Genomic DNA, 18,853 nt, shown 5'->3' on the forward strand with positions numbered 1-18,853 from the left:
CTAAATTTAGATCAGTTAATGTTAATAATAGGTATAGTGCCGAATTTTTTATTAATATTAAAATTATAAAATTTAATATTTGCATAAAAATTCAGATAATTTTAAAATTTGTCAATTATCAAAAATAATTCTCCGGATTCAGACCTTCTTTCTGGAAAATTATTCTCCGGATCCAAAAATTTCTTTCCGGAGAATAATATTTTGGGTTTGTATTTTTTTTATTTAAAATGGAAAATGTTATGATTTTTTTATTAAAATATTAGAAATTTTTTTTATATTTCTTTGAAAATAGATAGAATATTATATAATTGAATTTATTGGAAAAACTGCGACAAATAACCCGGATCAACATTTTTTACGGCTGTAAGAAAAATTAAAATATTTTTTTGTGTGTTACTGAAAAAATAAAATAAAAATGTTTTGGATCTGAGTTATTGATCCCGGTTCAAAAGTCACTTCTGAGTAAATAAAGAAAATATCTTTGTCATTCTAGTACATTCAAATTCTAAAATACTGCACCTATTTTGAAAAAAATATTGATATCAAAACATTTCGTCTGGAAGTAATTAGATTAAATTCCTTTTTCGAAAATAGATGGAGTATCTTACAATTTGAATTTACTAGAAGGACCGCAATATTTTCTTTATTTACTTAGAAGTGATTTTTTAACTAAGATCAATAACTCAGATTCAAAACATTTTTATTTATTCCAATAACACACAAAGAAATATTTTAATTTTCCTTACAGCCGTAAACAAAATTAGGCCTGAAAAACGTTGATCCAGGTTATTTATTGTAGTCTTTCTAATAAATTCAATTATATAGTATTCTATCTATTTGCAAAAAAATATTTCTAATATTTTAATACAAAAAATAAATAACTCGTAACATCATCCATTTTAATTAAAAAAAATTACACAATATGGAAAATTATTCTTCAGAAACTCAAATCCGGAGAATTATTCTCCAGATCCACATTAATCTAAGCGCCACTGGATCTAGAGAATTATTTTCCTGATTGAGCAGATTTTAAAATTTTCCGAATTTGAATGCAAAATGTTAAATTTTATAAAAATTTTCGGGGTATAGTGAATATGAAAGTATTAACACTAAACAATACAGTTTGGCAGTGGCGGAACTAGAAAATTAGTTAAGGGATCAAATTTAAAATGTATAATTATTAGTTTGTGGCTAGTGAAATCTGAACAAGACCTTCAAAGTACAAAATATAATTTTAACCACTAGATTAGAAATACACATTTAACACTTTACGAGGAAGACTTAACTATATAAAAATTTCAAAGAAATAAAAAAACAAATCAGTTTAATTTCAACATATTTTATTAAAAATTTCAAAATAATGAAATGACTTAGCACCGTCTAAACATAATTAGCTTAGATCCGCCTCTGGAGTTAATTATGGTGAACATAAAAAGGTTTCATTTAAGATGTTCATCTTATCTAAAACATTAGGCCAAACTTAATTGAACAAAAGTTAGGTAAGGACCGTAAGGTGAACATCAAGACTAAATTAAATGAATATTTTTGGATTGTTTTTCGATATTTAACTGATGAGGGATTTAAATAATTTAATTAAAATTTAATAAATAAAAGTTTGAGAAAAAATCAACCAAATTTTTATAATGTAAAAATTTGACTGAACATATATTCGGAGTTTCTCTATGATGATATATTCACGGATCAAAGTATAAATAATTTAAAAGAATTAAATCACAACGTCCAACATTTTGATTGTAAAAATATATTGATAATCAAAAATTTGTAGGGTTATGTGCAAAAAATTACTAGGAGACAAAAAGCCTTCTTTTCGTACAGGGATTAGGAGAGAGAGAGTTTTTTTTTCTAAAATGGGGTAAGCATAATAAATTTGCAGAAGAGAGTAAATAGTATTAAATGAAAAAAAAAACATTGATTTTAGCATATTGTAAACAAAAAAATTTATTAAAGAGGCATCCCTAAGAAAAAAAAAAGGGGAAAACACAAATGAACTTAAAAAATGTAAAATTTAGCCTCCAATTGTACATTTTCGTATGGAGATGGTTCGCCAGTACAGTTGAAAAAAAAGGATTAGGGAGTTACTGATTAAAACGTTAATAATAGTTTGTTAACAAAGCTTGATTATCATTGCTGCACTTGTAATTTACATAATTCAAAATAATATTGCTTGTGCTAAAAAGAATTAATATTCACACATATATATAATAAATATTTTAGATTAGAACTAGTGTGTTCTTGAGTTCACCAAGTCTCTTGATGAACTCAAGTCTAAAATCCATCAAATCGGCTTCAAATGACGAATTTGAACCGTTAAAATCCGCATACCTTACGAGTGATGTGTCAACATGTGAAAATTTAAAACATATTTTGATATAAAGTCAGCGGTCAAAATTAGAAGGTTAATAAATTAATTTTAATGCATTCATTTTTTGAACATATTTTGACCGTTTGTGACTTGATTCTATGCAAAATTTTTTTTTTTTACATGTAGACGCATCACTAGTAAAGTAGGCGGGTTTCAACGACTCAGATTTATCGTTTAAAGCCGATTCGATGAGTTTTAGACTTGAGTTCACCAAGTTCCACCCTAGTTCTACTCAATATTTTATGAGTGATGCTTCTATGGACATAAGGATCTATTTGTAAAATGAACACTCTTTTTATTTTCAAAGTTCAAACAGTCGATCCGAACCGTTCATCTTGTTCTACATATTAATATGTGCTTGGAGACCAAATTTTACATTTTTCTGATTTTTTTTACTATTTATTAAGATGGGTACAAAAAATATCAAATTCAGACCATTGAATTTTGTACCAATCTTAATAAATAGTAAAAAAAATCAGAAAAATGTAAAATTTGGTCTCCAAGCACATATTAATATGGAGAACAAGATGAACGGTTCGGATTGACTGTTTGAACTTTGAAAATAAAAATATGTTCATTTTACAAATAGGTCCTTATGTCCATAGAAGCCTTTGCCATATTTTATATGGGTTATGTTATAACTGTTATCGAAACCACTCACTACAAAAATTGAAGTTTCCTTTGCCATTAAAATTTCCAATATCGTACAAACTCCAATTTCTAGTCATGGACAATTGAAAAACTTCTATAATACTTTACTCATGCTATTATAATTGAGATTTGTGAGCTCTATAGAATCAATGTCCAATCTCTCGTCACATGAAACAATCCCAAGTAGTTGTTCAAACTTCAAAAGAGAATTGATGAATTACAAGGGTGAGAGATGACAATTCAACAAAATCTTTGAAAAAGCACATAAAATTAAGCACACGTTTCTCAAACTGTGCTCGCTTCACTTTAAAAGCCAGGAGTCAGTGTACCCATGCAGCATATCCTCCTTAGGACTAGAGGACTAAGGAATATTCTAAATATAATTTATATTTTATTCATATGCATATTTATAATAGGGAAATTTTTTCATTAAACTTTGAAATTTATCATGAATTGATCACTCAACTTTGATTTATTTCAATCAAATCACTCAACTTTTCATTTTGATAGAATATACTTATTATGTTAGTATTTTAGATGAAATATATTCATTCCGTTAAAATTTCGGATGGAATGGACATATTCCATTAGCATCTTGGACGAAATAGGCATATTCCTTTAACATCTTGAACAGAATAGACATATTCCGTTAGCATTTTAGACAAAAAAGTTATTGAGTAACTAATTTGGGACAAATAAAAAGTTGAGTGTCTTGGTTAGAATAAATTAAAGTTAAGTAATCAGTTCGTGACAAATTACAAAATTTAGTGAGCTCCGGTGAAATTTTCCCTTTATAATATCTGATTCATGTTTTAGTTTTATCTTATTTAAGTACCTGCATCTAAAAAATAAAACAAAAAAATGAAGAGAGTTTGATCAATACCTGTCGGTATATCAATCCGCTCGGCCATATTACCTAATGGGCTTCGTTAATCATGAAGCCCGAAATAACTCAGGCCCATAATTGTACGAAACCACTTGTAGAATATATTCCAGAGAAAGCTGAATGTATGGTCGGCAGCAGGAGCGAATCGCCATTGGAGATCTCGTCTGAAGCAGCATGGAGGAGAGAAAAGACGAGCTTCAAACAAAGGGGAAAGAGAAGGAGGTTAAGTATAGTATCATTGTTCCCACTTACAACGAACGCCTCAACATAGCACTTATTATCTATCTGATTTTCAAGCACCTTCGGTATGTTCTAACTCTTTTTTTCTTTTTTTATGCAAAAATTTCATTTCTAGTTTAAATTGTGTTAATTTAAAGAGAAGGAGTGTATTTGTGATCGCAGATCTACTTGTTATTCTAATTCGGTAGCCCCTGAAATTTGCTTTGCATTATTCACTTTGATACGATACTTTTAGACATTTAATTTCCTTTTATCCGGGGATAGATTTTAGTAGAGTAGTAAGCATTTGAGATGAAATCGGGTGTGTTTGAACCCTGCAAGTGAAAATTTGCTAACTTTTTTGTTTTAAATATATCACTCTTGCAGTCTTGCTTGAGTTTGATAAAGGTTATACTCCAGAAGTAAGAGTTGCAAGATTATATTCAACTAGAGGAAGTAATTTTATAATTTTATAAAAGAGATGTGACATAGCCCCTACTGTAACATAAAGAGAATAAAAGTACTTTAAACCACTTCCAGATTGGATTACTTGAAACCCTGGTAAGCATAGACTTGTAATATGAATTATACTACTGATATTATTGGTCCATCTGTTCACATTTTCAATGGGTGGAATTTTGGCAGACAAAGGGACGGGTCATTTACTTTCAAAACATGATAAGGATTAAGATTTATATTTATCTCTTTTAGGGATGTTGAATTTGAAGTAATTGTCGTGGATGATGGAAGCCCAGATGGAACTCAGGATATTGTTAAGCAGCTGCAACAAGTCTACGGAGAAGATCGCATTGTATGTGACTTGATTATGTCATAATAACCTGGGTTCTTGAATCTTCTCGGGTTAATACATGACTGTACAATACCAGCTTTTTTGCTACTAATGTCCATGCTATATAGCTCCTTTTTTTGTTATGGGATGCCTAATATAGTTTGATTTCTGATTTTTTTCAATAACACCAGTTGCTAAGGGCAAGACCAAGGAAGCTTGGCCTAGGTAAAGTTTGTTCTCTCGAATTTCTTTTCAAATTGGATGTATTGAATTGAAATTAATGTTGTATAATATGCAGGGACTGCCTATGCTCATGGGCTGAAGCATGCCAGAGGCGATTTTGTTGTCATCATGGATGCTGATCTTTCTCACCATGTAATTTTCAATTTATCCCTTTTTAGGTTAATTAATCTCTCTCTCTACCAAACATAGTCGTTCATTATCATTATTGTTTTTATTTGTTTGCAGCCAAAATACTTGCCTAGCTTCATAAGGTATGAAATTTCAGAGTTCTTTTATAAGTTCTATTACTAATGTGACCCTCCCAGCTCACATTGTCTTTTGAACAGTAGATCAAGTCTTGTCTCTTTCCTTGTGCTTACTCATGCCTAAACTAAGCAGGAAACAAAAGGAAACAGGTGCAAACATAGTAACTGGGACCCGGTATGTCAAAAATGGAGGTGTACATGGTTGGAACCTCATGCGCAAATTGACAAGTAGGGGCGCTAATGTACTTGCACAGACTCTTCTTTGGCCGGGTGTTTCTGATTTGACTGGATCTTTTAGGTACAGAACATAATTTCAGTTATATTAGTTCTTCATACTATATATTTTTAGTTGCTTCTAGTATGTCAATTTACTCCATTGTTTTGCATAGACTGTACGAAAGGTCTGTCCTGGAGGATTTAGTCACCTCATGCGTTAGCAAAGGTTATGTGTTTCAGATGGAGATGATTGTTAGAGCTACAAGGAAGGGCTACCGGGTTGAAGAGGTAATTACTAGTGTTTTTATAGTATTATGCTTTTTTTTGACATTTTGTAGATATTCTTTTTCAGTATTTAATATATAGTATATTAAAGGATTTACAATATTGGTTCGTGTACCTTTTGGTCTATTGGTCACAAAGTACTTGATACTCTGTTTAATAATACTACTTCTTTTGCCTTTTCTTATTGCTAAACTGAGGACAATTTAAATTGGAGACGGATTAGACTTAATTGCACCATACATAAGCATAACTAGAACTTAATATAACAATATTCAATAAAAGCTATTTTACAATAGATGTGAATCATATTTGTAATTGGCTATTAACTTTCAAAAGTTGCATTATAGAAACTGAATAATTGATACATATGCCTTCTATTATTTAAAGTTTTGGGTAAATTGAATTTCCAAAAATTCCATTGGATACATCCTTTGCACCACACACTGTACTCAAGCCTAAAATGATTTGGTCAATCTGAGCTTCAGTTAATCGAGGTGTAATCACACTAAATTCTAAGCGAGGGTTCAGTACCTTTCCGGTTCTGCCGTGCTGAAACTTGTAGAAACTTCAGGTTACCAGACAAAATTCTGCATGCATATACGGAATGAATGGTGCAACATACCTCCCGTTATTAGGATGATTTTAACCATACTACTTATTCACATGTTTTTATTTTTGGTGTCTTTTGTGTTCTTTTACAGGTTCCAATAACTTTTGTTGACAGAGTGTTTGGAAGCTCAAAACTTGGAGGGTCTGAAATAGTAGAATACTTGAAAGGCCTTGTATATCTTTTGTTCACTACATAATGAGAAGCCACATTATGTGATCCTTCATGAAGTATTTAAACAATTTCCGTCAGAGTTTTTGGCCTCTCGGACGAAGGTTGACTGCGTCTTTTGGTTCAACTTGTAATTTGGCAGAGAGTTTACCTAAAATTTTTGCTTTTTTATTGGTTGTGGTGATAACTGATCAGTAGGGATTTAGGTATGGTAGAATGAGAGAAATACCACCTGATTTCATGTAAACAAACAAATCAAATTGATAATGGATGTTAATGAGATTGTACTTGACTGTCTCATTTTTGTGGAGTGTTGTCATGGATGTTGTTTGGAATACATTTTTTTTTTGAGATTTAATATTTGTTGAAAACTCAACTGAAGCTGCTGCAGTTTCTTGTGTGTTTCTGTTGGATATGGTTGTTCTTGCTAACTTTTATATACATGACGTGTGACTTTTGGTTGCTCTGGTGATGTTGCTTTTTATATTCTATTTGCAAGAATCAAGCTTTTGGAATTCATGGAAAGATCGTTTGCTATACAACTATGAATCTATATTTTTGTTTTCATAGTCCAAATAGTGGATTTGAACTGCTCAATGTGATCTCCGTATGTTTTCATAGTCCAAATAGTGGATTTGAATTGCTCAATGTGATCTCCGTATGAAATGTATTTCAGACTAAAAATACATTTTTTTAGAAACTTATACTAATTGTTTTAGGGGGGTTTAAATGCCTCCATTTTTTTAGATCAAAGTGATTTTCTGCCTATCTAAAAAAATGGTAAAAAAAAACAAAAAATGCAAAATTTGAGCTACAAGTACATTTTTTTACAGAGATCATGTTAAATGGTTCAGATCAAATTGTTTGGACTTTACAAATAGAAATATTGATCCATAGTACGAACCATTATGTACCATGCATAGTATCATAGCCACTAATGATAATTGAAAATAAAAGATTTCCTATGAAAGTGTTTTCTTAACGAGTAAACTATTAATAAGGCAAATTTTTAATGCTTTTAGCAATGTTTACTTTAAACTGATTTCACAAGGAAAGATCTCCCTGGGTTCATAAACACACGATTGGCCTTATTGCCTCATTTCCATCAAGCGCACGGCTCAACAAACACATGTTATATTTGTTGGAAGGGAAGGATGACAATAAAATGAGACTATCACTGGGAACCAAGGAATACAGTATAAACCACCTTTGAACCAGGATAGCTTCAATTTATAATTCTTCAAAATTCATTTACATCAGGGGTTTGAAAATTGACATGAGAAATCCATCTAATATATGTACATACTATAATTGTATTAGCTCTTTGTCGAAGTCTTTTACTTTAGCTAATTCTCAACTGCCACAATTTCACGATGCCTCTTTCACAAACTAAAAAATCTTCTGGTCTATCCTTTTCAGATAATTAAGAAGGCTTGTTGTCTTGATAAATGAAACCAGATGCCTCAGATAGAGTAGAAAGATCCTGTTCACCGCTCAGAACCTACAACAGAATGCCAATAGAAGTATAATTTAAAAAAAAAAATAGTAAAGAAAACTCAATGCATATAAAGTAGTCTACTTTTGTAAATATCTCCTTGCTATACTTGTTGACTTATCTAATTTACCTCATTTTCAACTTTTGGTTGATATAGCTAAAACAGTTTCAGCTAATTTTTTTAGTCTTTTAAAGGTGCACTAGGTGTAATTGAGGGTCACTAAAATCAAACTGATGCATGAAATTAAGATAATGGCAAACAACGCTACCCTGGAAATGTATTCTGGTATTTCTCATACTGCAGCTAACATGAAAAACTGCGAGCCTCATTAGAAAAGGTACTAAGCTGTCACACTATAGTGATGAAAGGTACTATTAAATTTTACAAGTTTGACTTACACCTAATTATGATAATCTTTTCTCTAACTAAAAATATAAAAAAATAACCAGCAAAGTACATAATAATTTAATTTCCAAATTCCAACTATTAATTCATGACAGGTTCTGATAAACTTCGGTCGACTGGGGAAATTCAGTCATGATTTGCTCATTTATCTTTATTTTAATGGGTTTTCATAATCTTTTAATCACCCAAACTGGTACAGTTCTATTTGGAAATAAGTGGGTGTTACTTATAATTATGATTTATTAGTTGTTGTAATTTGTAAAATTCAATACCTGATCTTTTATGACCCATGTAGGAAAACCCTCAATTCCGACAACAGCACAGTCAAGAGACATTGTTCTTCCTTTGCCAGCTCCATTAGGAAAGCACTCCACATAGTCCAATATTTTCATGGCCTCTTTTCCAAACATCTGTCACAGAGTAAAATACATATTTTAGTGTACCTATATCATCAAATAGCTTTGTAATTATTTTTCATATGCTTCAATTATCTGTTTATCTCTATGTCAGCTTCGCAAGTTTCACATCACCTTGTATACAAATAGAACCTGTTTGGCTAGAGAAAAACTATGGACTTTCAGAGCCACAGTTTTTTTTTTATTTTTTTTATTTTTTATTAATTCATATTGAACTAAAACAGACCAGCTAACCTCCTTCTGTTCGTGGCAATGGGAACACCAAAATGCCCCATACATCTTGGCACCAATGGACTGCAAGTGTTTTGCCAGAGCAATTGTAAATGGTGTTGACTCTTTAGTTATTTCAGTTTCATACCGTTCCAAGGTGACTTGCTCTGCACTGCACAAAGTCCCAAAAATGAATGCATAGTAATCATTAAGATATTAGAAACCGGTATCAATAGTGGCTTTTGTGGTGTGCATCTGATAGTAAGCCTCAACCAGTCCAAGTCATGGTTACAAATAAAAACATTCAGATGAAAGGACAAAAAAATGAGAGTAAATATGATAATACCATGAAATTAAGATACGGTTAATACTTGATATCTTGATTGTGCTGTTAGGTCATGCATACCAGTACTGTATCCAAATCAATGATGAATCTATTTCTATGCTAATATTATGTCACCTTTGTGATTGAGGAACAATTGATGAATATGTGCTGGTCAAAGAAGCAATAACAACACCAGCAATAGCCAACTGCAGCCCAAGCAACTTTCCGATTTTCTCCAGTCCATAGTCCTTTAATTATTTGGTAAGCACATACTTTATTATTACTTCCTAGAATTCCCAACTTAAAAAAATAAATGCACTTTAAGGAAATAGATAGTGGGTTATTATTGCAAACAACAACTGATATTAAGTTATTCTACAAATAATAATCATAATCCCCAACTACAGTCAAATCCACAATACCAACTGACTAGCAGTCAAATTTCCTCAGAACTGGATTCAAAATGAGACCAGGATGATCAATATATTGGGTCAGAAAAATATATGAATTATAAATGAAGTTTTGGGCAATGTATTCATTTTATGCTTGATCTAACATTAGTTTTGATAGTTGCCAGTTAACTTACAAACACCTCAAAATATGTCAGATGTTACTGAGTGTTATTTGCGAATACTGTGAATACTGGGTTTATTTCTCATATACTTCTTTGATAAGTACCTTAAGAGTAATGAAGAATAGGGTAAATGATAGAATGGCTGATGTGAGACAGTATGAACAACTTGTTCCTGCAAATTTCGTACTTAATAGGTACAAGAAATAGGCACTTGCAGTTGCCATCGATGTGGTGGTCCCAATCAGGAGTAACCGACCATCAGTTTTGTTGATTCCAGGGATAGAAAATATTCCCAATTGTTGCAGAGAAAGTAGTGTAACTGCAGTGTATGCAACCGTTCCAACAAATGGAAGGGGGATACCTAGAAATTAAAAAGAAGTTGGTACTATAGTCAGCTCATTGTTCTGTTAAAACAGAATCAGACTCTGAGATCGGACTAATATAAAGAAATCATAAACACTCAAAACAAATGACTATTATAATTGAAGAAAGATAGCAGAACAATAGGTCAAATACCAGCAACAAACTAGTGAGAAAAAAAGAGTAAATTTCACCAGAGATCACTGAAGTACATCTCATTGTTTCGAAATTAACTTTAATTTGCATCAGCCCCACATTTTCATTTTGTTCCTATCAGGTCACTACATTTGTTTCGGATTCAAAATATAAGCAAAACGGCATGACTTGATATATCAATTATGAAACAACTAGACTCTGAAAAAGTTTGTTTTATGAAGCAATATTTTTTCCTATTGTACATCTCATCTATGAGGCTGGGAAGCATTTAGCTTCTTGACTTCTGTAAGCACATTGATTTGAATTGGGAATGTAGCAAATTTTAACAGACAATTTATTTATGTTTAAGTAAATTCTCCTTGTCAAGAAGAGTTTTGTGAGAATTCAATATACTAATATAATTTGATTAATTACAGATATCAATTTACCTTTCAGCTTTCAAATAAATGGAGTAGCCCAATTAAATAGAGTGGTCAAGTGACTCAAATCAAAGTTGTTTCATTGAGTGGCCAATTTGAAATATGAGATATAGATGACTGATCTGCAGTATTTACCCTAGGAAATGAGTTATGTATAAATTTGATGTCTACTGTAAAACTTCTCGGCTGCCTGTCATGTCTGAATTGGTATCGATTCCAACAAAATTAAATGTCTACTGTAACATCTTTGTTCTAGCGTTATTTGACTGGTACAAGTTCCTCATTATATAATCATTTCTCTAACTAGATACCACTAGAGTTAAGCATGACGACTAGAAAGGTAGCTAAAACAATGTCATGGCAAACAAAAAGGACATATCAGCAGTGATCAAATTTTGAAGACGTGTTGCTTGGAAACCAAACCACGTGGTCCAGAAATGCATTTGGTATTAAATTATGCATTCTTTTATTCAGAAGACAAATTTTTAGTTATCCACTTGGGCATAGACCTACTGAAAAGATTTCTGCTGGCACACAAGAAACAGGAGATAGTAAATTAAATCAAAATATAGAAATAGGGCAACCCCTTAAACTATAAGAGAGAACAGAGTAAGTTATTTTGATTTCCTGCAGTTAACGTAGAGACAAATGGCCAAAGAAAATAAGCATATCAAAATTTCCAAAACCTGGTGAAAAATATACCAAAAGCTTCCTGGAGGTAACAACGGGATTGTAAATAAGGAAAAGAGACTTAGTTGCCCAATCACTATCTAAAAGTTATGTGATTTATTAAGTTCATGAACAAGGATGATGCATCTAAAATAAAATAGAAGACACTACCTAAGAAAGCAAGAATATTCTAAATCTGACATGGTGCAGGCCATGTCAAAACTCAACCAAATGACAAATTTATTACAAAAATCAGAAAAAGGAAAACAAATACATCATTAGGACTTTATCTATTGCATTTTTCTTTATCAAAGTTAATAGGCTTTTCTTTGGTGGGCTAGCTGGATCAACTGAATAAAGTGCAAAGTGGCACCTTTCATAACTAACAAGAAAAAACTATAACATTTCTTTGTGGCTTTGATACAAATAAGTGATACCACCATGAGCTATTGGTCGACACTGGTTTGGCACTAACATTAAGTTATAACTATAACAAAAACCAAATGCTAATTAATTAAGCTATGGCACCGATTAAAATATAATCACACTGAAAGAGTCCAAATTTGACTGGATATGAACTGACAAAAGCACCAATGAGTTGCCTTTATCCTTTTGAAGTCCAATCAATTTTGCAAAGAGAAGCACACTTTAGAGTAAATAAGAGGAGATAAAGTCAAAAGGTAATTACCAAAAACAAGGGAGTAGTCACTATTGAGTACATCAGCACAGTTCCCACCTCCAATTGGGCAAAATGCATTGGAACCGGTGAGCTTTAGATAACTAAGATATCCTGTCTCAAGTAAACCAAGACCAGCCAATCCCGCAGATAAGGTGTATGGCGAAATGCCAGAGAGAGAACCCTTCTGTGTCGAATCAGAATCCATCTGGGGCGAAGACCCCGCTTCACATTTGAACCGTAACCCCGCAAATCTCTGAATATGACAGAAATTGCAATTAAATAGAGAGAATTAATCGCTGCGAAGAGATGAGAGTGGTAGAAAGAGGTAATAACCTTGAAGCGAAGATGGGAGGTAAACGGAGACACGCGGCAGATGGAGAGAACAGATGAGACCCCCGCCATGGTTTCGTGCGCGCGAGAAAGATAATTTACTTTTCACTTCCTCTCCAAACAAAAAGTCGTAGTAATTCTCTCTTCTCGACAGGTATCGGTGAAGAAGTAAATTACTGAAAATCTGATGCTACACCGGCGCTGGATGAAAGAGCGGAAGGAATTCATATCACTAAGGTAACATAATATTTCTGATTAAGAATGGACCGTCCAATCAGAATCCGCACGAATATTAAAGGGATGGATTTTTCCCGGTTTCTGATCGGACGGTCTTTCTCTAAACAGAAATATTCTGTTACATCAGAGGATAGGGAGGGGGAATAAAAAACACATCAATACATCATGTTTCTTCCAGGCCGTAATAGGCTTTGGGAATCATTAAAAAAAGGAGGCCTATGTACGAGTTCTTCTGATATCTTAGTAAAATTAATATCGGGTAAAATGGGCCTTATTTCTGTAATCCGAGATTCTGTGTTTTGTTTTGGGGACTGTACATTATCTTTATTTTTGTAATTTAAAACATCAGCAAAACTTGAAAGTGGAAAAGGTTCAAATCTTTCATTAAAATAGCCATCTTCTTAATTTTATGATTGTAAGGAAGGCGTACCATTAAATACTTAGATTTGTAATGAAAAGGTGAATGTAAACAAAATAAAAGTAGGTCCAAAAGTAACCAAATTGCCTACTTTGTAAGGGCCGGATACACTGTATGCCTTTTAATTAATTTAATACAAACAAAACGCCAACTGATCCAGTAAAAAATAAACAGTAGTATATAAAAAGCAACAAAAGATGGTTCATATTTTTCTTATACAACAACATAAGGCCTACATATGACTTCATTGTCGGCTAAAGTTTACCAAGTTGAATCACCATATGGAATCTAGCAAATTTTATTAGTACTACACGAGCGTGGTTGTTGTTAATCCATGATAACATTCGCATATTTTATAATATGGTTAGGTTCAAAAATTGGATCTATCTTTGCCAATTCCGATTCCAAACAAATGAAAAAAAATATATAATATATACTGGCACGATCTATATATAGTACTAATGCCCGTTTTTACATATATAGAATTATAGATACTGAAGAAGGCTGTAATTAGTTGTAGTTTTCAGCTCTTTGATTTATTAGTATCTGTGGAACTCATTTATAATTTGTTAGAAATGTGACCAGTATTCAAACTATGTATTAGATTAGATTTTATCATTGTTATAGAAGGCAGGTTCGCAAAAAATACCGGGGTACTATACAAGGTTGATTTTGAAAAGGCATTTGACATGGTGGATTGGTGTTTCCTCACCAACCTACTTATGAAAAAAAGGGTTTCCCCCGAGATGGCTTTCAATGGTGCTCCAAGCGTTGAGATCTTTGAACTCGACGGTCAAGTGCAATGGAGACTTCACAACTTATTTCAAACATGAAAGGGGTCTGAGGCAGGGTGACCCATTGTCACTGCTATTATTTATACTTGTTGCTGATTCATTGAATTGGTTTATCAATAATGCAAAGCCAATTATGCATCCGCAGGTTCATATCCCCACTCAGGTCATACAATATGCGGACGACATGCTAATAATCACAGAGATACACCTAACAACTCTAAGAGTGATAACACAGATACTAAACACCTACGAATCTATTTCGGGGTTGAAAATTAACAGAGAAAAGAGTAATTTTGTACCAATTTCAGTTCCGACCGGTGCAATACAGGTAATAAAGAGCATCATTGGTAGTTCGACATCACAGCTACCAATAAAATATTTAGGGTTGCCACTGACGATTAGGAAGCCAAAAAAGGAGAACTTTCAGTCAATTATCCTAGCAATTCATGAGAGAATAGCTAGTTGGAAGTCAAATTTACTATCCTTTGGGGGAAGGTTAATACTGGTTAAGTCAGTTTTATCTGCACTGCCTCTACATTTTGCACTGGCCTTTAGACTACCGAAATGGGTTATAAAACATATTGACCGCCTCAGGAGGAGTTTTCTTTGGAAGGGTAATGTTGAATGCAAACCGATCAATTGCCTGGTAAACTGGGAAAGAGTATGTGCACTCAAACAAGAGGGAGGAGTGGGAATAATTGATATTGCTGATCAAAATGCAGCACTTCTGATCAAATGGCTATGGAAATTACACCACCAGCCGAATGGATTGTGGGCGAAAGCACTATCACAGCTACATGACATATCACACCATAGAGATATCGACATGCAGGGTTTGTATTTCCTTAAATCTCTATTGGAATTTCGTGAGTTTTTTGCTTGTTCGGTGGAGATAGATGCGGTCAACAACCAAATCAAATGGAGATGGACAAGGGGAGCCGAATTCACTACAGCCTCTACTTACAAGGTAATACACTGAAAAGGAATTAGGTGTAGATTCGCAAAGGCGCTGTGGAAGCTAAAAAATACCAACAAAAGTAAGAATTTTTTGTTGGCTACTAATCAAAAACAAACTACTGACATGACAAGTTCTAAGGAGAAGGGGTTGTATGGTGAGTGAGAACTGCGTCATGTGTGACTTATATGAGTTAGAAACGCGAGACCACTTATTCTAGAATTGTACTCTGGCCAAGAGGTTCTGGCGAGGGATCCTTGCCTCCATAAATATTATGGTCCCAATAAACAACAACTCAATTAGAGAAGCATGGTGGGAGCATAGGCAGGAGCTCTCAGGAGAGGCCAAGAAACGATGGGATGTCGCTTGGGCAGTAGGAGTGTGGACGCTATGGAAGGAGAGGAATCGAAGGATTTTCTCTCGGGAATACAAACAAGTGATGAGTTTAATTAATGAATCAGTACAAGAAACTTTTCTTTGGGGTTCCAATTGTTAAGAGGGGGTTTGTAAGGGGAAGAATGAGTACTCATGATCAAAACCGATTATTTACGGTGCCGATTAGTGTTTTATTTACTATTTAATGTGTAGGAGTTGTATTAGAAAAATTCACTTAGGTATGTAAATAATTTTTTATCAATATATTGTTAGCTGACCTTAAAAAAAAAAAATTATCATTGTTTTTTTTTGTTTTTACACATTGAATAAGAGTAAGGTTAAAATGCCTCCTTTTTTTTCATGCCCTCACATTTTTATTTTTATTTTCATGATCTTTGTATTAAAATATGTTTAGACACTAAATTTTATAAATTTGTTTGGAACGATTTTTTTACTGCTTTTAGATAAATACAAAATCACTATTTGAGAACATGTCAATGCTCAAAAGTAATCTTTATGATTTCTAACAAATACAATTCATCAGACCTTGATCTATCTACAGCTTCATGCAAAATAAGAATTTCATAAATTGGTTTTGGGGAGCATGCTCCTGAAATTATATATAGCACGATAAACACTTAAACAGTAAATTTACATTGTTCTTTTACACATTGGAAAGCAGTCAAGCACATCAATAGTAAACACAATATAAAATAATCATAGTTACACCAATCACGTTTATGCCAGTATATATATATATATATATTTAAAGCTAAGTAGTTTTGCACAAACAGGAACACACCAAGCATGCAGTACAAATAATGATAAATGTCCATCACTGAACTTCAGCTTGAGCACCAAATGCAATCAGTCAGATCCGTTAGGCACTCAGCCTAGGCCTCACCGTAACCTCAAGTGGCACTTTCATTTCACACGACAGCCTAAGGAGCTCCGACAAATCCACGGCTTTGCCTTGAACTGGGTGCAACTCAAACTCATGCAGCAAGGATGCCATCCAATATCCAACCGAGGCAACTGCCATGCTCTTACCTGGACAGCTTCTCCTCCCGGCACCAAAGGGAGCCAGACGCAAGTCGGTCCCCATGATCGAAAAATCAACAGATTTAGTACCATTAGAGTCAGTGATGAAACGCTCGGGTTCGAACTCATTGGGGTTGTGCCAGATTTCTTGATCATGGGTTATGGCCCACATGTTGATCATAGCAGTGGTGCCTGCTGGGATGAAGCGGCCATCGACAAATGTGTCTGATATTGATTCACGGCACCAGGCTAAGAGTGGGCCCGGAGGGTGCATCCTGAGCACCTCTTTGATTACTGCTTGTAGATACACAAGGGAAGAAGAATTGGATTCCGTAACTGGTTTGGATTTCCCTACAACTTGGTCGAGCTCGGCGTGAACTTTGGCTTGGATTTCTGGGTGTAGCACAATGCGAGCGAGTGTCCATTCCATTTGCACGGCCATGGCATCGGTTCCTCTAAATATCATCTCCTGTTAAATTTTATGGAAAGCAAAATTTTTAAGAAAACTATCTACAAGTTACACCAATTAATCAGTATATTTTGAAATATGACATCCTTAATTACTCACCCAGAGCACAGCGGCAATGTCAGAGTCAGAAAGCCCCTCGCTCTCCTGCAGAGAAAGCAATATATCCACGAAATCTCGATCTTTCCTCGAGCCAGCATTGGAACGATGCTCATCAATGATTGAGTTCACAAGTTGGTTCACCTTTCGCATGAGGTTTGAGCATCGCGACTTAATGCGTTGCAGATCCAACCCGGCTAGGAGAGGAAAGTAGTCAGACCAGTTGCTCATGCCTAAAAGCTCGTACCCTTCATCGACCATCCATAACAGTTGATCAACCTCAGGATCAGACGAGCAGAGGTCATACCGCTTCCCGAATACAGATTGCATGATATAATACAATGCTGCTCGCCTAAGAACTCCACGGGCTTGAAATGTTTTGCCGGGAGTTGAATGGATATAGCTTGTCATCTGAGTGGCAATCGATGCACGGTGGCAAGCAGAGACCTCAATTTGGCTAGGACAGAATAGATGACAAGAAGCAATTCTACGCAAAGTGCGCCAATAGACTCCATATGGTGCAAAGCCAATTGAACGATGAAACATGAGGCCATAGGCCGAGTGGTTCATGGGCCGGTCGGCAAAAACCGGGCTGTTTAAGATCTCTTTTGCAACGTCAGGGTGAGATGACACTATGGTACGTGTCTCGCCTAGAGAGAAAGCCATGAGTCTCTTGGCACCTAGCCTGTTAGCTAAGGTATTGAGTGTATGGTGAGAAAGCCCCGACTTGAGGCGCATGCTCCCGACAAACGGAAGGCCTCTTGGACCCGGTATGGCCAAGTAAGAGGAAGGGTTGCTTCCCCTCCAGTACCTTCCCCATGCTGGGCCACCTGGATGGGTCCAGTGGAAGAGAGAGGTGATAAGCCATGTAATGATGGCAAGAGTGGCAAATGAAAAAAGAGCGGTTGTAATGGAAGGAAGAGAGAGAGAGGGGTTAGCATCAAGGGTTCGAGATAAGGCTAAGGGAAAGACCCACCAACTTTGAACTGTGTTATCCATGAAAAGATCTTTGTGTTTAATTTTAAAGCTGTTGTAAATAGGAAGAAGATGAGATGCTGAGGAGTAGAATGAATGAAGATAACACGGCTATTTATAGAAGAGCTTGCAGGGATTCTAATCAATTAAATAATACAATCATTGGTTACTAGTGTTTATAAAAAAAAATTGGTTACTAGTGTCGGAAAACTTGCAGCGTTGTACAAGTTAAAATTTTAAATAGTTCTTTTTCAGTTTTCAACTTTTCATCATTAAGAAATCATCCCCAGAGCCATGTTATCTTATTCTTAGTAGCATCTAATGTTTCTCAATAATTGAAAATCATCAACGCTATTAATAGTATGTATTAGTATTATGTGATTGAAGACAATAAACAACAAAAAGTTCTCAATAGATTTAATTTAATGGTCTGAAGAATGTCTGAATGGTATTTATTAAAATTAAACTATCAGTGTATTGTGCATTAATTCCTTTTGATTAGGAGTATATACGGATCTAAAATTTAATTGGTTAGATATATATGGATTAAATGTTGATTAATCTGACAATAAATTTTAAATATGGATTTTATAAAAAAAAAATTGAGTAAAAAACTCGACCTAATTGTTAAACTTATTTATATATAACTATGATAATAATATCATTATAACAATAATTAATGTAATGTGGATATTAATGAAGTTCTGTAAGTTTTTTTTAGAGTATATATGTTTTGTTTATTTAAAAATTAAAATAGA

At 33.9% G+C, this 18,853-nt stretch overlaps 3 protein-coding genes across 3 annotated transcripts; 1 reads left to right on the top strand and 2 right to left on the bottom strand.

Moving 5' to 3' along the window:
* Positions 1 to 4,048: 4,048 nt before the first annotated feature.
* Positions 4,049 to 6,996, top strand: DPMS1 (Nucleotide-diphospho-sugar transferases superfamily protein). The gene is made up of 8 exons (XM_078299463.1): positions 4,049 to 4,225; positions 4,851 to 4,950; positions 5,121 to 5,154; positions 5,228 to 5,304; positions 5,398 to 5,423; positions 5,551 to 5,715; positions 5,807 to 5,921; positions 6,620 to 6,996. Exons 1-8 carry the CDS (start codon positions 4,095 to 4,097, stop codon positions 6,722 to 6,724), a joined length of 753 nt encoding a protein of 250 aa, XP_078155589.1. The 5' UTR covers positions 4,049 to 4,094; the 3' UTR covers positions 6,725 to 6,996.
* Positions 6,997 to 7,892: 896 nt separating this feature from the next.
* Positions 7,893 to 12,968, bottom strand: LTO1 (NAD(P)H dehydrogenase (quinone)s). The gene is made up of 7 exons (XM_078299462.1): positions 12,739 to 12,968; positions 12,415 to 12,658; positions 10,227 to 10,483; positions 9,684 to 9,796; positions 9,248 to 9,395; positions 8,870 to 9,007; positions 7,893 to 8,197 (listed from the first exon to the last, which is right to left on the bottom strand). The coding sequence occupies exons 1-7, from the start codon at positions 12,805 to 12,807 to the stop codon at positions 8,120 to 8,122; spliced, it is 1,047 nt and encodes a 348-aa protein (XP_078155588.1). The 5' UTR covers positions 12,808 to 12,968; the 3' UTR covers positions 7,893 to 8,119.
* Positions 12,969 to 16,143: 3,175 nt separating this feature from the next.
* LOC144551491 (cytochrome P450 78A9-like) lies at positions 16,144 to 18,178 on the bottom strand. Its single transcript, XM_078299459.1, has 2 exons — positions 17,124 to 18,178; positions 16,144 to 17,024 (listed from the first exon to the last, which is right to left on the bottom strand). The coding sequence occupies exons 1-2, from the start codon at positions 18,117 to 18,119 to the stop codon at positions 16,395 to 16,397; spliced, it is 1,626 nt and encodes a 541-aa protein (XP_078155585.1). The 5' UTR covers positions 18,120 to 18,178; the 3' UTR covers positions 16,144 to 16,394.
* Positions 18,179 to 18,853: the final 675 nt, after the last annotated feature.

This window comes from Carex rostrata, chromosome 3 (genome assembly GCF_964058835.1).
Source record: "Carex rostrata chromosome 3, lpCarRost1.2, whole genome shotgun sequence".
NCBI classification, from domain to species: domain Eukaryota; kingdom Viridiplantae; phylum Streptophyta; class Magnoliopsida; order Poales; family Cyperaceae; genus Carex; species Carex rostrata.